Raw genomic sequence first — 18907 nt, forward strand, 5'->3', positions numbered from 1 at the left:
CTTCAGCACCAGAGGGATGTGGGTGGCTTTACTGTTATATACAAGGCCAATGCTGTTAAGGTACTACACTTGGCTCCACTCTGTGGTCAGTGAGAAGAGAGCTTCTACACAACAAGACAGGCAGTGAACAGCAAGTACACTCTGGTTGTACCCGTCTCCAGAGCATCACTTCATCTGAAATCATTCTTTCCTAGAATGACATGTTTGCACAGCATAATGACATTTATGAAATAAAAGTCAGTTGATCAAATGAAATGCTGACCCACAGATGGATTCGTCTACATCCTATTCCTTATTTGTATGTCTCATAACAATAAAAGGCTTTCAGATGAGTTGAGGTCTGTAACAACTTTTAACTTGTAAATGAAGGTAGGAACTCATAACCTAATCCTGTAAAACCATTGTATAAATAAAGTGATACAGTTTTGTATGGGGGAAGAGGCTCATGATATAACTTTCTGGATGGTCTGGAGTTTTGAGACTCTCTGACCGCAGGATCAAACCCCACCCGTGGTATGGTTTATATAGCTTTCCTTTGAACTGAATCAAGACTCTTCATACATGAAAGTAGTCTTCTAGACAAGGTCATTTGAGACTTAAACAGAGCTCAACTGAGAAGCATGTCTTCTGGACCAGAAAATGATGTTGAATTGTTTGGTTTATTGAGGCTTAAGATAGTCTTGAAAGCACAGTAGACCCCCTGTATATGCCAATGTTACATTCCAAGGACTTGCTGTGGATACTGAAACTGCAGATAGTAGCAAATGTTATACTATGTAAGTCGTTTTTTGTTTACATGCATACCTATTATAAAGTTTAATTGATAATTACACACAATAAGAAGCATTTCTTAACTTCTCTTAGGCTTTGAAGAACTACCATCATCACTATTTTTGCACTTTGAAGTCATTAATAAGCAAAATTAAGGGTTATTTTCGGGCCATGGTAAACCATGGATAACTGAAGCCTTGGATACCAGACCTGCGGATACGGGGGTCCTCCTATGTAACTTATAATTGATGGGAGTTTGCCTTAATCAAATAGGTAAAAATGTGTTTTAGTAAAGTGAACAAGCTGCAGGTATTTCATAAATATGAAATGTATGCGTGAGCGTGTTTGATAGGAGTGAATGGAGACAAATGGTTTTTAATACTTGATGTGCTGTTGGAGTGTGAGCAAAGTAACATTTATGAAGGGATTCAGGGAAACCGGCAGGCCGGACTTGAGTCCTGGAGATGGGAAGTACAGTGCCTGCACTCTGAAGGAGGGGTGTTAATGTTGCAGTTTAAAAACTGTAGTGTAAAGCACCCTTCTGGCAAGACAGTGATGGAGTGAATGATGGTGAAAGTTTTTCTTTTTCGGGCCACCCTGCCTTGGTGGGAATCGGCCAGTGTGATAATAATAATAAAAAAAATTAAATAGTGAAATAGTGAAAGCTGCAGAAGAGCCATGACCACAGTATGAAGAGGGATGCAGATTCATCAGCATAAGTAGATAGAATTTTATGTGCTGTGAAAATTGTTAAAACTTAAGACAGGAATAGAACCTTGTAGAATTTTATGCTTGGAGGAAGAGGCAGAAAATGAACCATATCCTACAACAGAGGTGGATCTAATACTGTGGGAACTGAAAATTATTTTCCAGATGGAATGCGCAAGCTTTAATTATGTCAATATAAAGGATTTATTTTTAAATTCTGTAATAAATAGAAATTAAAGATGCACAGATTAGAATTCAGATTACTGAAATAAATAATTTGGAGAGGGTAACCCTGCCTCGGTGGGAGACGGCCGACTTGTTGAAAAAAAAAAAAAAAAACTTTTATTAGTATCTGTAAATGGGGATGAATAAGTTACATGAAAGTATGTACAGTAGATGCAAAATGGCAGGTTTAGGGTTATAATATTCGGCATTATTAGATGTTATTAGTAATTGTTTGGATATATGAAGAATAATGGTTGATATTATTGCAGGATGGATTAACAGAAGTGAGGGAGAAATGTGGTTAGAAAAGTTGAAAAGGTCATCCTGTAAGAAGAAACTGAAGCTGTACAGTAGTATGTGAAAGAAACCTTATACAGTGGACCCCCGACTTACGATATTAATTCATTCCAGAAGTCTGGGTGCTGTTACCGAACGAATTTGTTCCCATAAGGAATATTGTAAATTAGATTAGTCCGTTTCAGACCCCAAAAATACAAGTACAAAAGCACTTGCAAAAATACACTTACATAATTGTTCGAGTTGGGAGCTGATCGTAAGGTGGGGGTCCACTGTATAGACTTAATGGGAAAATAGAGTTGTCGGTATGGTACATTATCATAATTTTCTAAGGTGGCTGGAGGTTCTAATATTTTTTCTCTCATCAGCATTAGAACCTTGAGGAAAGGGATATTGTATAAGAGATGTACAGATGTAAATGAAGAAAATTAAATATAGAGTAATTGCTTATATTGTGTTAATCCAGCAGAGAGATGGCATTATTAAAATGAAAGAATTTGGTATAAGGAAAAAAGAAAGGTTAGCTTAATGCATCTGTAAGTTGTGATTCTTAGGAGCATTATTATTATTATTATTAGAGAATGTTAATTAATGAATAGGCATATATGTTGAAACCAACACTGTGCAAATTAAAAGTATGAAAATAATTAAGAGCAAGACATGACAGTATACATGTGTATAAGGATATATATTAAAGGAATGATTGCAACATATCTGTATAACCCTTGTGGTTTAGCACTTCTTTCTGATTATAATAATAATGATTGCAACATATTTTGCTTAAACTGTTGGTATTTATTTAGAAAATAGTATAAAATACCTACAAGTTGGTTAGTAAGACACTTGTGTAGCAGTTGGGTATCTTTACTGTTGAAATGTTTTGCTTACATAGTAGGTTTTTTCAGTCAAATACAGATAATTTATTGTAGGCAGCAGAAGTGATGAAGTAAGGATGAATTAATCAGTCTATCAACCTTGAAGGAATAGTTTGAGGTGGTCAGTTCCTCAGTCTGAAGAGGAGTTCAGCATCATGATCTGGAACAATATATTCCAGCTGAACACTTTTCCAGGTTGAGGGACTGACCACCACATACTATTCCAAGGCTGATGACTGATTACATCATCTTTACCTCATCACTTCTGCTGCCTACAATCCATTCTCTGTATATTTGACTGAATAAGGCTACCACATAGGCAGAACGTTACAACATTTAAGATAGAACATTGTGGCACATGCCTTTTTCATCATCTTGTTGGCATTTAGTAGTGTAGATGCCCTATATTTATGGAGGCTGACATATTTAAATTCTAATTCATACATATTTCTTAGGATATGGCACCAGAAATGGAAAATGAAAAGGCAACAGTTGTAGGAGTTCCTACTCCAAGTGGTGTACCAGCAGGTAGTGGAGGAGATAGTGCTGCTACAACTACTGTCAAGGGGCGACGTGTAAAAGATCATCGCTACACACAGCACGTAATAAATGCAATGTTTCATTTTTTGGGCCTTTAGCCAGGATTTCAATCTGGGGTGATTAAAAATATGCTGAAAAAATAAAGAAATTCTTAAAAAATGTACAAGTTTTTAGTATGTACACTATGTGAAATTTCTTTAAACTATAATACTTTTGTGGTCACTGATCACAATAGTACAGCAAAAGTTAGTCATTAATTTAAAAATAATGAAAAGTATTTGCTCCTTGGGGTTTTAACCATTTAAAACCCCAGTGGCTGTGCTACTGATTGTAGTTATGTATTTCTTCAGTGTGTGTCTGTGTCAGATTTTGCTAATATAGGGTTCTACTTTAACAATATGGAAGCTCTATGCAGCTCTTGTGTTGAATGTACCAAGTACATCCCACCACATTGAACATTAAGGTTGTCTCTTGACAACCTTATTATAAAGAAGACACATACAATGTATAAGACTCTGCAGCAGCTCCTGGTGAGGCAAATGTCTCCTAAAGAAAAGTTCCTCAGATGTTGCACATATTTTTTTTTTTTTTTTAACAAGTTGGCCGTCTCCCACCAAGGCAGGGTGACCCAAAAAGAAAGAAAATCCCCAAAAAGAAAATACTTTCATCATCATTCAACACTTTCACCTCACTCACAGTTTTTGCAGAGGTGCCCAGAACACAACAGTTTAGAAGCATATATGCATAAAGATACACAACATATCCCTCCAAACTGCCAATATCCCGAACCCCTCCTTTAGAGTGCAGGCATTGTACTTCCCATTTCCAGTACTCAAGTCCGGCTATATAAAAAGAACTGGTTTCCCTGAATCCCTTCACTAAATATTACCCTGCTCACACTCCAACAGCTTCTCAGGTCCCAAATACCATTTGTCTCCATTCACCCCTATCTAACATGCTCATGCATGCTTGCTGGAAGTCCAAGCCCCTCGCCCACAAAACCTCCTTTACCCCCTCCCTCCAACCTTTTCGAGGACGATCCCTACCCCGCCTTCCTTACCCTACAGATTTATATACTTTCCATGTCATTCTACTTTGATCCATTCTGTCTAAATGACCAAACCACCTCAACAACCCCTCTTCAGCCCTCTGACTAATACTTTTATTAACTCCACACTTTTTTTTTTTTTTTTTTCTTCTTCAACAAGTCGGCCATCTCCCACCTAGGCAGGGTGACCCAAAAAGAAAGAAAATCCCCAAAAAGAAAATACTTTCATCATCATTCAACACTTTCACCTCACTCACACATAATCACTGTTTTTGCAGAGGTGCTCAGAACACAACAGTTTAGATGCATATACGTATAAAGATACACAACATATCCCTCCAAATTCTCTGCATAACATTTACACCACACATTCTGTCTCATAAACACTCTAGATAACAGGGATATCTTGCTACTCCTACTTACACTTTGGTCACACTTCACAGACATGCACATGCATATATATATTCATACATCTAGGTTTTTCTCCTTTTTCTAAATAGCTCTTGTTCTTTATTTCTTCTATTGTCCATGGGGAAGTGGAAAAGAATCTTTCCTCCGTAAGCCATGCGTGTCGTATGAGGCGACTAAAATGCCGGGAGCAATGGGCTAGTAACCCCTTCTCCTGTAGACATTTACTAAAAAAGAGAAGAAAAACTTTATAAAACTGGGATGCTTGAATGTGCGTGGATGTAGTGTGGATGACAAGAAACAGATGATTGCTGATGTTATGTATGAAAAGAAGTTGGATGTCCTGGGCGTAAGCGAAACAAAGCTGAAGGGGGTAGGGGAGTTTCGGTGGGGGGAAATAAATGGGATTAAATCTGGAGTATCTGAGAGAGTTAGAGCAAAGGAAGGGGTAGCAGTAATGTTGAAGGATCAGTTATGGTAGGAGAAAAGAGAATATGAATGTGTAAATTCAAGAATTATGTGGATTAAAGTAAAGGTTGGATGCGAAAAGTGGGTCATAATAAGCGTGTATGCACATGGAGAAGAGAGGAATGTAGAGGAGAGAGAGAGATTTTGGGAGATGTTAAGTGAATGTATAGGAGCCTTTGAACCAAGTGAGAGAGTAATTATGGTAGGGAACCTGAATGCTAAAGTAGGAGAAACTTTTAGAGAGGGTGTGGTAGGTAAGTTTGGGGTGCCAGGTGTAAATGAAAATGGGAGCCCTTTGATTGAACTTTGTATAGAAAGGGGTTTAGTTATAGGTAATACATATTTTAAGAAAAAGAGGATAAATAAGTATACAAGATATGATGTAGGGCGAAATGACAGTAGTTTGTTGGATTATGTATTTGTAGATAAAAGACTGTTGAGTAGACTTCAGGATGTACATGTTTATAGAGGGGCCACAGATATATCAGATCACTTTCTAGTTGTAGCTACACTGAGAGTAAAAGGTAGATGGGATACAAGGAGAATAGAAGTATCAGGGAAGAGAGAGGTGAAGGTTTATAAACTAAAAGAGGAGGCAGTTAGGGTAAGATATAAACAGCTATTGGAGGATAGATGGGCTAATGAGAGCATAGACAATGGGGTTGAAGAGGTATGGGGTAGGTTTAAAAATGTAGTGTTGGAGTGTTCAGCAGAAGTTTGTGGTTACAGGAAGGTGGGTGCGGGAGGGAAGAGGAGCGATTGGTGGAATGATGATGTAAAGAGAGTAGTAAGGGAGAAAAAGTTAGCATATGAGAAGTTTTTACAAAGTAGAAGTGATGCAAGGAGGGAAGAGTATATTGAGAAAAAGAGAGAGGTTAAGAGAGTGGTGAAGCAATGTAAAAAGAGAGCAAATGAGAGAGTGGGTGAGATGTTATCAACAAATTTTGTTGAAAATAAGAAAAAGTTTTGGAGTGAGATAAACAAGTTAAGGAAGCCTAGAGAACAAATGGATTTGTCAGTTAAAAATAGGAGAGGAGAGTTATTAAATGGAGAGTTAGAGGTATTGGGAAGATGGAGGGAATATTTCGAGGAATTGTTAAATGTTGATGAAGATAGGGAAGCTGTGATTTCGTGTATAGGGCAAGGAGGAATAACATCTTGTAGGAGTGAGGAAGAGCCAGTTGTGAGTTTGGGGGAAGTTCATAAGGCAGTAGGTAAAATGAAAGGGGGAAAAGCAGCTGGGATTGATGGGATAAAGATAGAAATGTTAAAAGCAGGTGGGGATATAGTTTTGGAGTGGTTAGTGCAATTATTTAATAAATGTATGGAAGAAGGTAAGGTACCTAGGGATTGGCAGAGAGCATGCATAGTTCCTTTGTATAAAGGCAAAGGGGACAAAAGAGAGTGGAAAAATTATAGGGGGATAAGTTTGTTGAGTATACCTGGTAAACTGTATGGTAGTTATTATTGAAAGAATTAAGAGTAAGACGGAGAATAGGATAGCAGATGAACAAGGAAGCTTTAGGAAAGGTAGGGGGTGTGTGGACCAGGTGTTTACAGTGAAACATGTAAGTGAACAGTATTTAGATAAGGCTAAAGAGGTCTTTGTGGCATTTAAGGATTTGGAAAAGCCGTATGACAGGGTGGATAGGGGGGCAATGTGGCAGATGTTGCAGGTGTGTAGTGTAGGAGGTAGGTTACTGAAAGCAGTGAAGAGTTTTTACGAGGATAGTGAGGCTCAAGTTAGAGTATGTAGGAAAGAGGGAAATTATTTCCCAGTAAAAGTAAGCCTTAGACAAGGATGTGTGATGTCACCGTGGTTGTTTAATATATTTATAGATGGGGTTGTAAGAGAAGTAAATGCGAGGGTCTTGGCAAGAGGCGTGGAGTTAAAAGATAAAGAATCACACATAAAGTGGGAGTTGTCACAGTTGCTCTTTGCTGATGACACTGTGCTCTTGGGAGATTCTGAAGAGAAGTTGCAGAGATTGGTGGATGAATTTGGTAGGGTATGCAAAAGAAGAAAATTAAAAGTGAATACAGGAAAGAGTAAGGTTATGAGGATAACAAAAAGATTAGGTGATGAAAGATTGGATATCAGATTGGAGGGAGAGAGTATGGAGGAGGTGAATGTTTTCAGATATTTGGGAGTGGACGTGTCAGCGGATGGGTCTATGAAAGATGAGGTGAATCATAGAATTGATGAGGGGAAAAGGGTGAGTGGTGCACTTAGGAGCCTGTAGAGACAAAGAACTTTGTCCTTGGAGGCAAAGAGGGGAATGTATGAGAGTATAGTTTTACCAACGCTCTTATATGGGTGTGAAGCATGGGTGATGAATGTTGCAGCGAGGAGAAAGCTGGAGGCAGTGGAGATGTCATGTCTGAGGGCAATGTGTGGTGTGAATATAATGCAGAGAATTCGTAGTTTGGAAGTTAGGAGGAGGTGCGGGATTACCAAAACTGTTGTCCAGAGGGCTGAGGAAGGGTTGTTGAGGTGGTTCAGACATGTAGAGAGAATGGAGCGAAACAGAATGACTTCAAGAGTGTATCAGCCTGTAGTGGAAGGAAGGCGGGGTAAGGGTCGGCCTAGGAAAGGTTGGAGGGAGGGGGTAAAGGAGGTTTTGTGTGCGAGGGGCTTGGACTTCCAGCAGGCATGTGTGAGCGTGTTTGATAGGAGTGAATGGAGACAAATGGTTTTTAATACTTGACGTGCTGTTGGAGTGTGAGCAAAGTAACATTTATGAAGGGATTCATGGAAACCGGCAGGCCGGACTTGAGTCCTGGAGATGGGAAGTTCAGTGCCTGCACTCTGAAGGAGGGGTGTTAATGTTGCAGTTTAAAAACTGTAGTGTAAAGCACCCTTCTGGCAAGACAGTGATGGAGTGAATGATGGTGAAAGTTTTTCTTTTTCGGGCCACCCTGCCCTGGTGGGAATTGGCCAGTGTGATAATAATAATAAAAAAATTCCCCTTAGACAGGACATCTCCACTGCCTCGAACTGCCTCCTTGCTGCAGCATTTACAACCCAAGCTTCACACCTGTACAAGAGTGTTGGTACTACTATACTTTCATACATTCCCTTCTTTGCCTCCATAGATAATATTTTTTGTCTCCACATATACCTCAATGCAACACTTACCTTTTTTCCTTCATCAATTCTATGGTTAACCTCATCCTTCATACATCCATCCGCTGACATGTCTACTCCCAAATATCTGAAAACACTCACTTCTTCCATACTCCTCCTCTCCAATTTTATATTCAATTTTTCTTTATCTAAATCATTTGATACCCTCATTACCTTACTGTTTTCTATGTTCACTTTCAACTTTCTACCTTTACACACATTCCCAAACTCGTCCACTAACCTTTGCAACTTTTCTTTAGAATTTCCCATAAGCACATGTCTTCCTTACAAATAGTTTCCTCATTAAAGATACCTAAGTGTTTCACATGTGTCTAATTTATGAACTTAATGATTCTCTGAATCATTCATCTTTATAAATATTTGATATTTGTTTCTATGAAGTGTGACTCACACTTGAGAATGACACTTTTTTTTCTGTTTTTTTTGTTGCTTTGTTTGAAATGTAATGAAATGTTCATTTATATAGATTTCTCATACAGGTTGAGGGCCTTTGAACTTACAATTCTTTGCATTTATTAGGTGGATTTAGGTGACTCTGATGAGAACCGCGAGAAGTGGGAAGTTGTAGAACGCAAGCCTGTTATTCTCCCACGGTCGCAACCTCCATTGCCTCCTGGTGAGTTATAGTATCAAAATTTGCAGTAAAACAAAAAAAAGAAAAGGTAGGTTTAATTGTTAAATTAAATTTAGGAAGTTTGTGAATGAATTATGCTAAGAACAAAAGGTTTCCAGTAATCAAGCTTTGTTGTTAAAAATTGTTTTTGTTTGTTTTCAAAGATGTGTGTTTTAGATGATGGTGGCGCCATTTGTTTTTTTTTTTTAATTCATGGTTCTGTTTTATCTATAATTTTGTTTTCAAGCATCCAGTAGAAGTTTATTTACTCTTGAGTATTTCAATTTTTAGTACTGTAACCAGCCCTTGGAGTTCAAATTCATTTTATCTAAAGTATCTTCTGTGAACACTCAGGAACTTTGTATTTAGTTCCTGAAACATTTCTGCCTTCAGTTATTGTTTTGTATTATGGATTTAGTTAATACTTTATAAGATAGAATGAAAAGATGATTCCATCTTACTTTGTTACTTGTTAACTAAAGCCTCTTGGTTTTTTTCTTTGTATTTGTATATTCATTTCTAGTTTGTTTGAATTGGGTAAGTGTGAGCTGTTCTGAAAACATAGATCCAAGCGAGGGACCCTATCATTAATAATGTAGATCTGTGATGGCAATGCAAAGGGTTAAAAACTGATATTTCTTTAAGGTACAATAGAATCTTGTATCTGTTTTCAGCATTGTTGGAGAAACTCAATTTAACACTTATTTTGTCACTTTCATTATGTGCTTTACTGCACACAAGCATATAGTGTACACAAGTCTCATGTACACTATATAAATGTTATCGTAATTAAACTGTGCAGTTTGTATTAAGGAAGTAAATAGAATATCTCTGGCTGCAGTGGTTGTGGAAGGGCACTTAAAAAATTTATTACAAAAACAGTTTTTCTAAAAACAAACAAACAATTAGTTAGAAATTTGTAGTTTAGACAGATGTGCTAATGAAGGTGTCCTGCACCTGTGAAGTCTTGATATCCCTCATCATTTCCTACCTGTTTCTTCCCATTACATCTCGTTGATTTCACAGACATGCACATATTTCCTCTAATTGCTAAGACATGTAACAATCTATATTGCTGGAAATGCTGACTCATAACATCAAATGTTTATCATTGCATTTTCCTAGATGATAAAGAAGGTAGCTACATCACTTGTGTAATTATGTGTGTATGATATAGTTGCTTAACCCCTTCTCTTGTATACATTACTAAATTTAAAAAGAAATACTTTAGTTTTTCTTTTTGGGCCACCCTGCCATGGTGGGATGTGGCCAGTTTGTTGAAAGATGATGTTATTGCTGCCCGTCACCTGTTTTGGCAGGCTGGAAATTGCATCTTTGTTTATAGATTTTGTGTTTCCATTATTTACCAGAGATTGTAAAGTATAATTGTAGCAACATTAATAGCAGTAAGCCATGTGTACATGCTGGTGCATAGTAAAGCACATCATTACTAATAGATGTAATAAAACAACAAGTGTTAATGTGGGTTAATCTCATGACCCCTGGAATGTTTGTAAAATTCTATCTTATTTTTTAAAGAATTTCAGTTTTTCCTCTTAGCCTTGCTTAGCATTAATTCACACTTACTTTTGGAGAACAGGAATTGGTGATTCAATTTTTTTTTTTTTTTTTTTTTCATTCTTTAAAGAAATTTCCCTAAATTTTTAGTGTGTGTGTGTGTGTGTGTGTGTGTGTGTGTGTGTGTGTGTGTGTGTGTGTGTGTGTGTGTGTGTGTGTGTGTGTGTGTGTGTGTGTGTGTGTGTGTGTTCTCAGAGTGGTTAACACTTCAAACAGTCTCCTTCTCAGAGCTGAACTTAAGGGTTCCCTGTAACTGGATTCACTGATTAGTTATTTTTAACTTTTATGGTGGTTTAATTTCTTTTAATATAATTTTAATCCCTCATTTATTTTGCCAAAGTCTTCTCCAAATTCAGTGTTAAACATTGAGTAGCACACCATTAAAATTATGATTTTTTTTGTCTTTGTTTTATACTTCTGCAAGTGAAAAATCAACTACGTTGTGGATTTTAATTTCTGTAGTGTATAGTATTTCTTTTACCAATACAGTGGAACCTCTGCTTGCGAGTTTAATCCGTTCCATGACCTTGCTCGCAACTGGATTTGCTCATTTGCAGAGTCAATTTTCCTCATTTAAATTAATTGAAATGCAATTAATCCATTCCAGTGGAATTCTGTACTTAAATAATTTCGCTAATATCAGCTCTACGGCTTATTTATCTATCTCATTCCATCTAATATGACATAATAAACAATATAAATAACATAGAAACCTGATATATACTCTAAAATGAATAAAATATGTCATTCATGTAGTGGCATGGGCGGTGCCGGCAGTGGACGAGAGTTTGTCTGGAGACCGGGCAAAATTCTTCATGAATAATTTCGCTAATATCATCTATACGGCTTATTTATCTATCACAGTTCATCTAGTATGACATAAACAATATGAATAATATAGAAACATGATACAGTGGACCCCCGGTTAACGATTTTAATCCGTGCAAGAGGGGTAATTGTTATGCGAAATAATCGTTATGTGAATGAATTTTCCCCATAAGAAATAATGGAAATAAAATTAATCCGTGCAAGACACCCAAAAGTATGAAAAAAAATTTTTTTTACCACATGAAATGTTAATTTTAATACACATAAACTGAAAAAGGCATGCACACTTACATGACACTTACTTTTATTGAAGATCTGGTGATGATTGATGGGATGGGAGGAGGGGAGAGCATTATCTTCTTACTGTTTAGAAGGGGAATCCCCTTCCATTAGGACTTGAGGTAGCAAGTCCTTTCTGGGGTTACTTCCCTTCTTCTTTTAATGCCACTAGGGCCAGCTTCAGAGTCACTGGACTTCTTTCGCACAAGATATCTGTCCATAGTGGCCTGTACCTCTCGTTCCTTTATCACTTCCCTAAAGTGTTTCACAACATTGTCAGTGTACAGGTTGCCAACACGGCTTGCAATAGCTGTGTGAGGGTGATTTTCATCCATGAAGGTTTGCACTTCAAGCCACTTTGCACAGATTTCCTTTATCTTTGTAGTAGGCAACTTCTTCAATTTCTCTCTCCCCTCCTCTGAACCAGTTTCCCCAGGTCTGGCCTCTTGCTCTTGAAGTTGATCTATCAGCTCATCAGTGGTTAGTTCTTCATTGTCCTCCTCCACCAACTCTTCCACATCCTCCCCACTAACCTCCAACCCCAAGGACTTTCCCAATGCCACAATGGATTCCTCAACTGGCATAATCCTCTCAGGGTTAGCCTCAAACCCTTCAAAATCCCTTTTATCTACACATTCTGGCCACAGTTTCTTCCAAGCAGAGTTCAAAGTCCTCTTAGTCACTTCCTCCCAAGCCTTACCTATAAGGTTTACACAATTGAGGATATTAAAGTGATCTCTCCAAAACTCTCTTAGAGTCAGTTGAGTTTCTGAGGTCATTACAAAGCACCTTTCAAACAGAGCTTTTGTGTACAGTTTCTTGAAGTTGGAAATAACCTGCTGGTCCATGGGCTGCAGGAGAGGAGTGGTATTAGGAGGCAAAAACTTCACCTTAATGAAGCTCATGTCCCCATAATGTCGCTCTGCCACGTCTGTAGGATGACCAGGGGCATTGTCTAACACCAGGAGGCACTTAAGTTCTAATTTCTTTTCAGTTAGGTAATCTTTCACATTGGGGGCAAATGCATGGTGTAACCAGTTATAGAAAAATTCCCTAGTGATCCATGCCTTACTGTTTGCCCTCCACAGCACACACAAATTATCCTTGAGGACATTCTTTTGCCTGAACGCTCTGGGAGTTTCAGAGTGATACACTAATAAAGGCTTCACTTTGCAATCACCAGTAGCATTGGCACACATGAGAAGAGTAAGCCGGTCTTTCATAGGCTTATGTCCTGGGAGTGCCTTTTCCTCCTGAGTAATGTAGGTCCTGCTTGGCATTTTCTTCCAGAACAGGCCTGTTTCATCACAATTAAACACTTGTTCAGGTTTCAGTCCTTCAGTTTCTATGTACTCCTTGAATTCCTGCACATATTTTTCAGCCGCTTTGTGGTCCGAACTGGCAGCCTCACCATGCCTTATCACACTATGGATGCCACTACGCTTCTTAAATCTCTCAAACCAACCTTTGCTGGCCTTAAATTCACTCACATCATCACTAGTTGCAGGCATTTTTTTAATTAAATCCTCATGCAACTTCCTAGCCTTTTCACATATGATCGCTTGAGAGACGCTATCTCCTGCTATCTGTTTTTCATTTATCCACACCAATAAGAGTCTCTCAACATCTTCCATCACTTGCGATCTTTGTTTCGAAAACACAGTTAAACCTTTGGCAAGAACAGCTTCCTTGATTGTCTTTCTGGTGCCCACAATAGTAGCGATGGTTGATTGGGGTTTCTTGTACAGCTTGACTAGGTCGGCTATACGCACTCCACTTTCATACTTATCAATGATCTCTTTCTTCATTTCAATGGTAATTCTCACCCTTATTGGTGTAGGGTTGGCACTAGAAGCTTTCTTGGGGCCCATGGTCACTTATTTTCCAGAAACAGCACCGAAAACACTGTAATAATACGAAATATTCCGAGTGTATGCTTGGATGTTACCGTGGAGGCTGGCTGGTAAACAATGGCACGGGCGGCACATGTGAGGCTGGCTGAGGGCGCACATTGGACGCGTCTCGGACGAAAATCGGTGAGCGGGTTTTTAATCGGTATGCGCGGCAAAAATTTTGCGATTAAAGTAAGCGGTATGCGAAATAATCGCTATGTGATGCCATCGTTATGCGGGGGTCCACTGCATATACTCTAGAATGAATAAAATATGCCATTCATGCAGTGGTATGCGCGGTGGAGGAGAGTTTGTCTGGAGACCGGGCAAAATAATTCATGAATAATTTCGCTAATATCATCTATACGGCTTTTTTATATACAGTGGACCCCCGGTTAACGATTTTAATCCGTGCAAGAGGGCTCATCGTTATGCGAAATAATCGTTATGCGAATTAATTTTCCCCATAAGAAATAATGGAAATAAAATTAATCCGTGCAAGACGCCCAAAAGTATGAAAAAAAATTTTTTTTACCACATGAAATGTTAATTTTAATACACACAAACTGAAAAAGGCATGCACAATTACATGACACTTACTTTTATTGAAGATCTGGTGATGATTGATGGGATGGGAGGAGGGGAGAGCATTATCTTCTTACTGTTTAGAAGGGGAATCCCCTTCCATTAGGACTTGAGGTAGCAAGTCCTTTTCTGGGGTTACTTCCCTTCTTCTTTTAATGCCACTAGGACCAGCTTCAGAGTCACTGGACCTCTGTCGCACAACAAATCTGTCCATAGAGCTCTGTACCTCCCGTTTCTTCAAGACTTTCCTAAAATGGGCCATAACATTGTCATTGAAATAGTCACAAGCACGGCTTGCAACAGCTGTGTCAGGGTGATTTTCATCTATAAAGGTTTGCAGTTCAAACCACTCTGCACACATTTCCTTAATCTTTGAAGTAGGCACAATGGATTCCACAACTGGCATAGGCTTCTCAGGGTTAGCCCCAAACCCTTCAAAATCTTTCTTAATTTCCATACTAATTCTCACCCTTTTTACCACAGGGTTGGCACTAGAAGCTTTCTTGGGGCCCATGGTCACTTATTTTCCAGAAACACCACCGAAAACACTGTAATAATACGAAATATTCCGAGTGTATGCTTGGATGTTACCGCGGAGGCTGGCTGGTAAACAATGGGACGGCCGGCACATGTGAGGGCACATTGGACGCGTCTCGGACGAAAATCGGTATGCGGGTTTTTAATCGGTATGCGGGGCAAAAATTTTGCGATAAAAGTAATCGTTATGCGGAAAAATCGCTATGCGATGCCATCGTTATGCGGGGGTCCACTGTATCAGTTCATCTAATATGACATAACAGACAATATAAATAACATAGAAACACAATATATACTCTAGAATGAATAAAATATGTCATTATGTAACAGGTGGAGGCAGCCACAACCGCTCCCTCTTTGTTGTGGTAAACACTGCCATCTAGTGACGGCCTTTTGAAGCCGTCTATTATTATAATTATTATATGTAGTACATTATTAGTATTCTTCTTCTTCTTTCAACAAACCGGCCGTATCCCACCGAGGCAGGGTGGCCCAAAAAGAAAAAAAAAAGTTTCTCTTTTTAAAATTTAGTAATTTATACAGGAGAAGGGGTTACTAGCCCCTTACTCCCAGCATTTTAGTTGCCTCTTACGACACGCATGGCTTAAGGAGGAAGAATTCTGTTCCACTTCCCCATTAAGGTAAGAGGAAATAAACAAGAACAAGAACTAGAAAGAAAATAGCAGAAAACCCAGAGGGGTGTGTGTATATATATGCTTGTACATGTATGTGTAGTGTGACCTAAGTGCAAGAAGAAGTAGCAAGACGTACCTGAAATCTTGCATGTTTATGAGACAGAAAAAAGGACACCAGCAATCATACCATCATGTAAAACAATTACAGGCTTTCGTTTTACACTCACTTGGCAGGACGGTAGTACCTCCCTGGGCGGTTGCTGTCTACCAACCTACTACCTAGAATTATTAGTATTATATATGTAATACAAAGCTGAAGGGGGTGGGAGAGTTTCAGTGGAGAGGAATAAATGGGATTAGGTCAGGGGTTTCAAATAGAGTTAGAGCTAAAGAAGGAGTAGCAATAATGTTGAAGGATAAGCTATGGCAGGAAAAGAGGGACTATAAATGTATTAATTCAAGGATTATGTGGAGTAAAATAAAGATTGGATGTGAAAAGTGGGTTATAATAAGCGTGTATGCACCTGGAGAAGAGAGAAGTGTAGAGGAGAGAGAGAGATTTTGGGAAATGTTGAGTGAATGCATGGGGAGTTTTGAATCAAGTGTGAGAGTAATGGTGGTTGGGGATTTCAATGCTAAAGTGGGTAAAAATGTTATGGAAGGAGTAGTAGGTAAATTTGGGGTGCCAGGGGTAAATGTAAATGGGGAGCCTTTAATTGAGCTATGTGTAGAAAGAAATTTGGTAATAAGTAATACATATTTTTATGAAAAAGAGGATAAATAAATATACAAGGTATGATGTAGCACGTAATGAAAGTAGTTTATTAGATTATGTATTGGTGGATAAAAGGTTGATGGGTAGGCTCCAGGATGTACATGTTTATAGAGGGGCAACTGATATATCGGATCATTATTTAGTTGTAGCTACAGTTAGAGTAAGAGGTAGATGGGAAAAGAGGAAGGTGGCAACAACAAGTAAGAGGGAGGTGAAAGTGTATAAACTAAGGGAGGAGGAAGTTCGGGTGAGATATAAGCGACTATGATGGCATTTTTAATACACAAGCATCCACGCAAAAGTTCTCTCCTCCCCTTGACGAGTCCAGCAGGAATAGTGTAGATACAACACATGACATTACTTGTAGGCGTTCAGAACGCAGTGTACGATCGAAGAATAAGAAATAATGGGGATTACAATCTTCCAACTTAATGTTAAACATTTCTTTAATAACCGTTACCTTCTTGAGGTTGAACTACATAACTATAATCCCGATGTTATACTTTTGAACGAGACAGCTGCAAGAGTTGATCAACATATTAAATTACGTGGATACTGTACTGTTGAGAAATCGAGAGGACCGTTTAGTGGTGTAGCCATCTTGGTTAAATTAGGATATACATTTAAAAATATTCATGTGGATGAAGACAACATTCTTGCAATAGAACTAACAACGTCGCATGGACAACTAGTAATAGGAACTGGATATTTTCCCCCGAGACAGCCATATATAGAGTCAATCCCTCTACATAGGATTTTAAGCAGAAATATTCCAACAATTCTAGCTGGAGATTTTAATGCTCATCACCCTGCCCTCTTTAACTGTGGAGCTGGTATTCCACTGGGTGACTTAAAAGGAAAACAACTCTTTAATATCATGACAGCTAGAAACTTGTCATTTCAAGGCCCATTCTTCAAATCGTACATTGGACCTCATCCAGGAACACCAGATATAGTACTGACAAACAGAGACTGTGACATCTTTCACTGTCGTATATCTCCTGGTGGAAATGTAGGATCTGACCATATCCCTGTTATAATACAACTACAAACTTCTCCATTTAGAATACCTGTAACTCCTAAACCCAATCTTAACACCCTAGGATTTGACCCCTTCAGGGCATATCTGGGTGAAGATGAAATTGTGTCTTTGGAAAATCTACCTTCCAGTGCAATTGATGATGCAATCAGGTCCCTGCACAATCGAATAATTGAAGCTACCAATGCAAATTGCCAATTAGCTTCCACGAAGATATACCAACAATATAAACCTACTAGAGAAATTAGAGACACTTTAAGAAATTATCAAGCAGAATGTCGAAGGCATCTTCAAACGCGACAACCACCAGCAGCTACACTGCACCGATTAAGGCACGAATTAATTAACATGATTAGTCAACACAAACGAGACATATGGAAATTTCTAGTTCTTCAAGCTAATCAATATAAACGTGAACCAGCAAAATTTTGGAGTAAGATCCGACAACTTTTAGGGGCAAAGCACAAGGCTCCTAACTACCTAGTTCATACCTTCACTGATGAGGATGATGAAGATGTTGAAATTAAACTTGACGATCCACAGGACCAGGCTAATTTGATGGGTGATGTATGGGAGAAAATTCTCTCTCACAATAACAGTCGTCAATTTAATAATAATCATTATCAGTTAGTAAATGAATGGAGAGATGAAAACTTGGATGATCTACAACCACTACCTACCATCGATACTTCAACTCTTGAAGATACCCACCCGCTTACTAGACCTATTACATTACTAGAGATAAGTCAGGTTATTGGAAGAATGAGAAATAGAGCCCCTGGCCTCTCTGAAATAACAATGAAACAAATAAAGTACCTACCTAGAAATTGCAAACAGTCCTTGGTAAATATCTTTAATGCCATCTTGGCCTCAGGACATTTTCCAGTTGTTTTTAAGACTGCTAGAATGATCTTTCTTGCTAAGCCCAATAAAGACATCCACCAACCTGGGAACTATAGACCTATATCTTTACTTGAAGTCACTGGAAAAGTTCTTGAGAAAGTCATTTCCAACAGATTGAATTACTATATGGAGTTTAATCACTTGTTTACTGAAAAACAATTTGGCTTTAGAACACATAGAGGTACCAATCATGCAATAAATGTTATTTTTGACACTGTAGCAAGTCTAAAACAGCAGGGCAATCTTGCCTTAATTGCCACCAGAGATGTTCATAAAGCTTTTGATAGCTTATGGCATGATGGCCTTATATACAAACTCATTGACCTACCAGACCATAACTGGACTTTTCTCAGAGTAATTTATAATTTCTTAACTCAAAGAAAAATCATTCCCACCTTTCATGGGAAGTCGACAGAACCTTTTATACCGACGGCTGGTGTCCCACAAGGTTCTTGTCTCAGTCCACTTCTGTTTAACATTTATGTGAATGACCTTCCTCAACCAGAGTTTAATGACACAATTGTGACACAGTTTGCAGATGATGTTATTCATGTCGTCTCATCAACTCCAGTAACAGGAAAATACAAGTATGAGAGAGTCATAGAAAAAATGAATATTGAACTTCGTCGAACATCTAATTGGGAGAAGAAATGGAGAATTACGACTAATCCTGACAAGGTCCTTGTTAGCACGATAGGATGTTTTGCATCAACCATTGAAGATAAAGGGGGTATCTCCATCAGAGGTACACCTGT

At 38.5% G+C, this 18907-nt stretch overlaps 1 protein-coding gene across 9 annotated transcripts in view; it reads left to right on the forward strand.

Moving 5' to 3' along the window:
* LOC128702226 (protein tramtrack, beta isoform) overlaps positions 1-18907 on the forward strand; it is a 96634-nt gene that overhangs the window by 26172 nt on the left and 51555 nt on the right. For all 9 annotated transcript variants that reach the window (XR_011394349.1, XR_011394350.1, XM_070102886.1 and 6 more), the window contains exons 6-7: positions 3332-3478; positions 9008-9104. Coding sequence is in view for 7 of the 9 variants with exons in the window: in XM_070102886.1 (XP_069958987.1) it covers positions 3332-3478; positions 9008-9104 (244 nt within the window). In the remaining 2 variants the exon portion in view is untranslated. The remainder of the gene's footprint in view (positions 1-3331; positions 3479-9007; positions 9105-18907) is intronic.

This window comes from Cherax quadricarinatus, chromosome 83 (assembly GCF_038502225.1).
Source record: "Cherax quadricarinatus isolate ZL_2023a chromosome 83, ASM3850222v1, whole genome shotgun sequence".
In the NCBI taxonomy this organism is placed as follows: Eukaryota; Metazoa; Arthropoda; class Malacostraca; order Decapoda; family Parastacidae; genus Cherax; species Cherax quadricarinatus.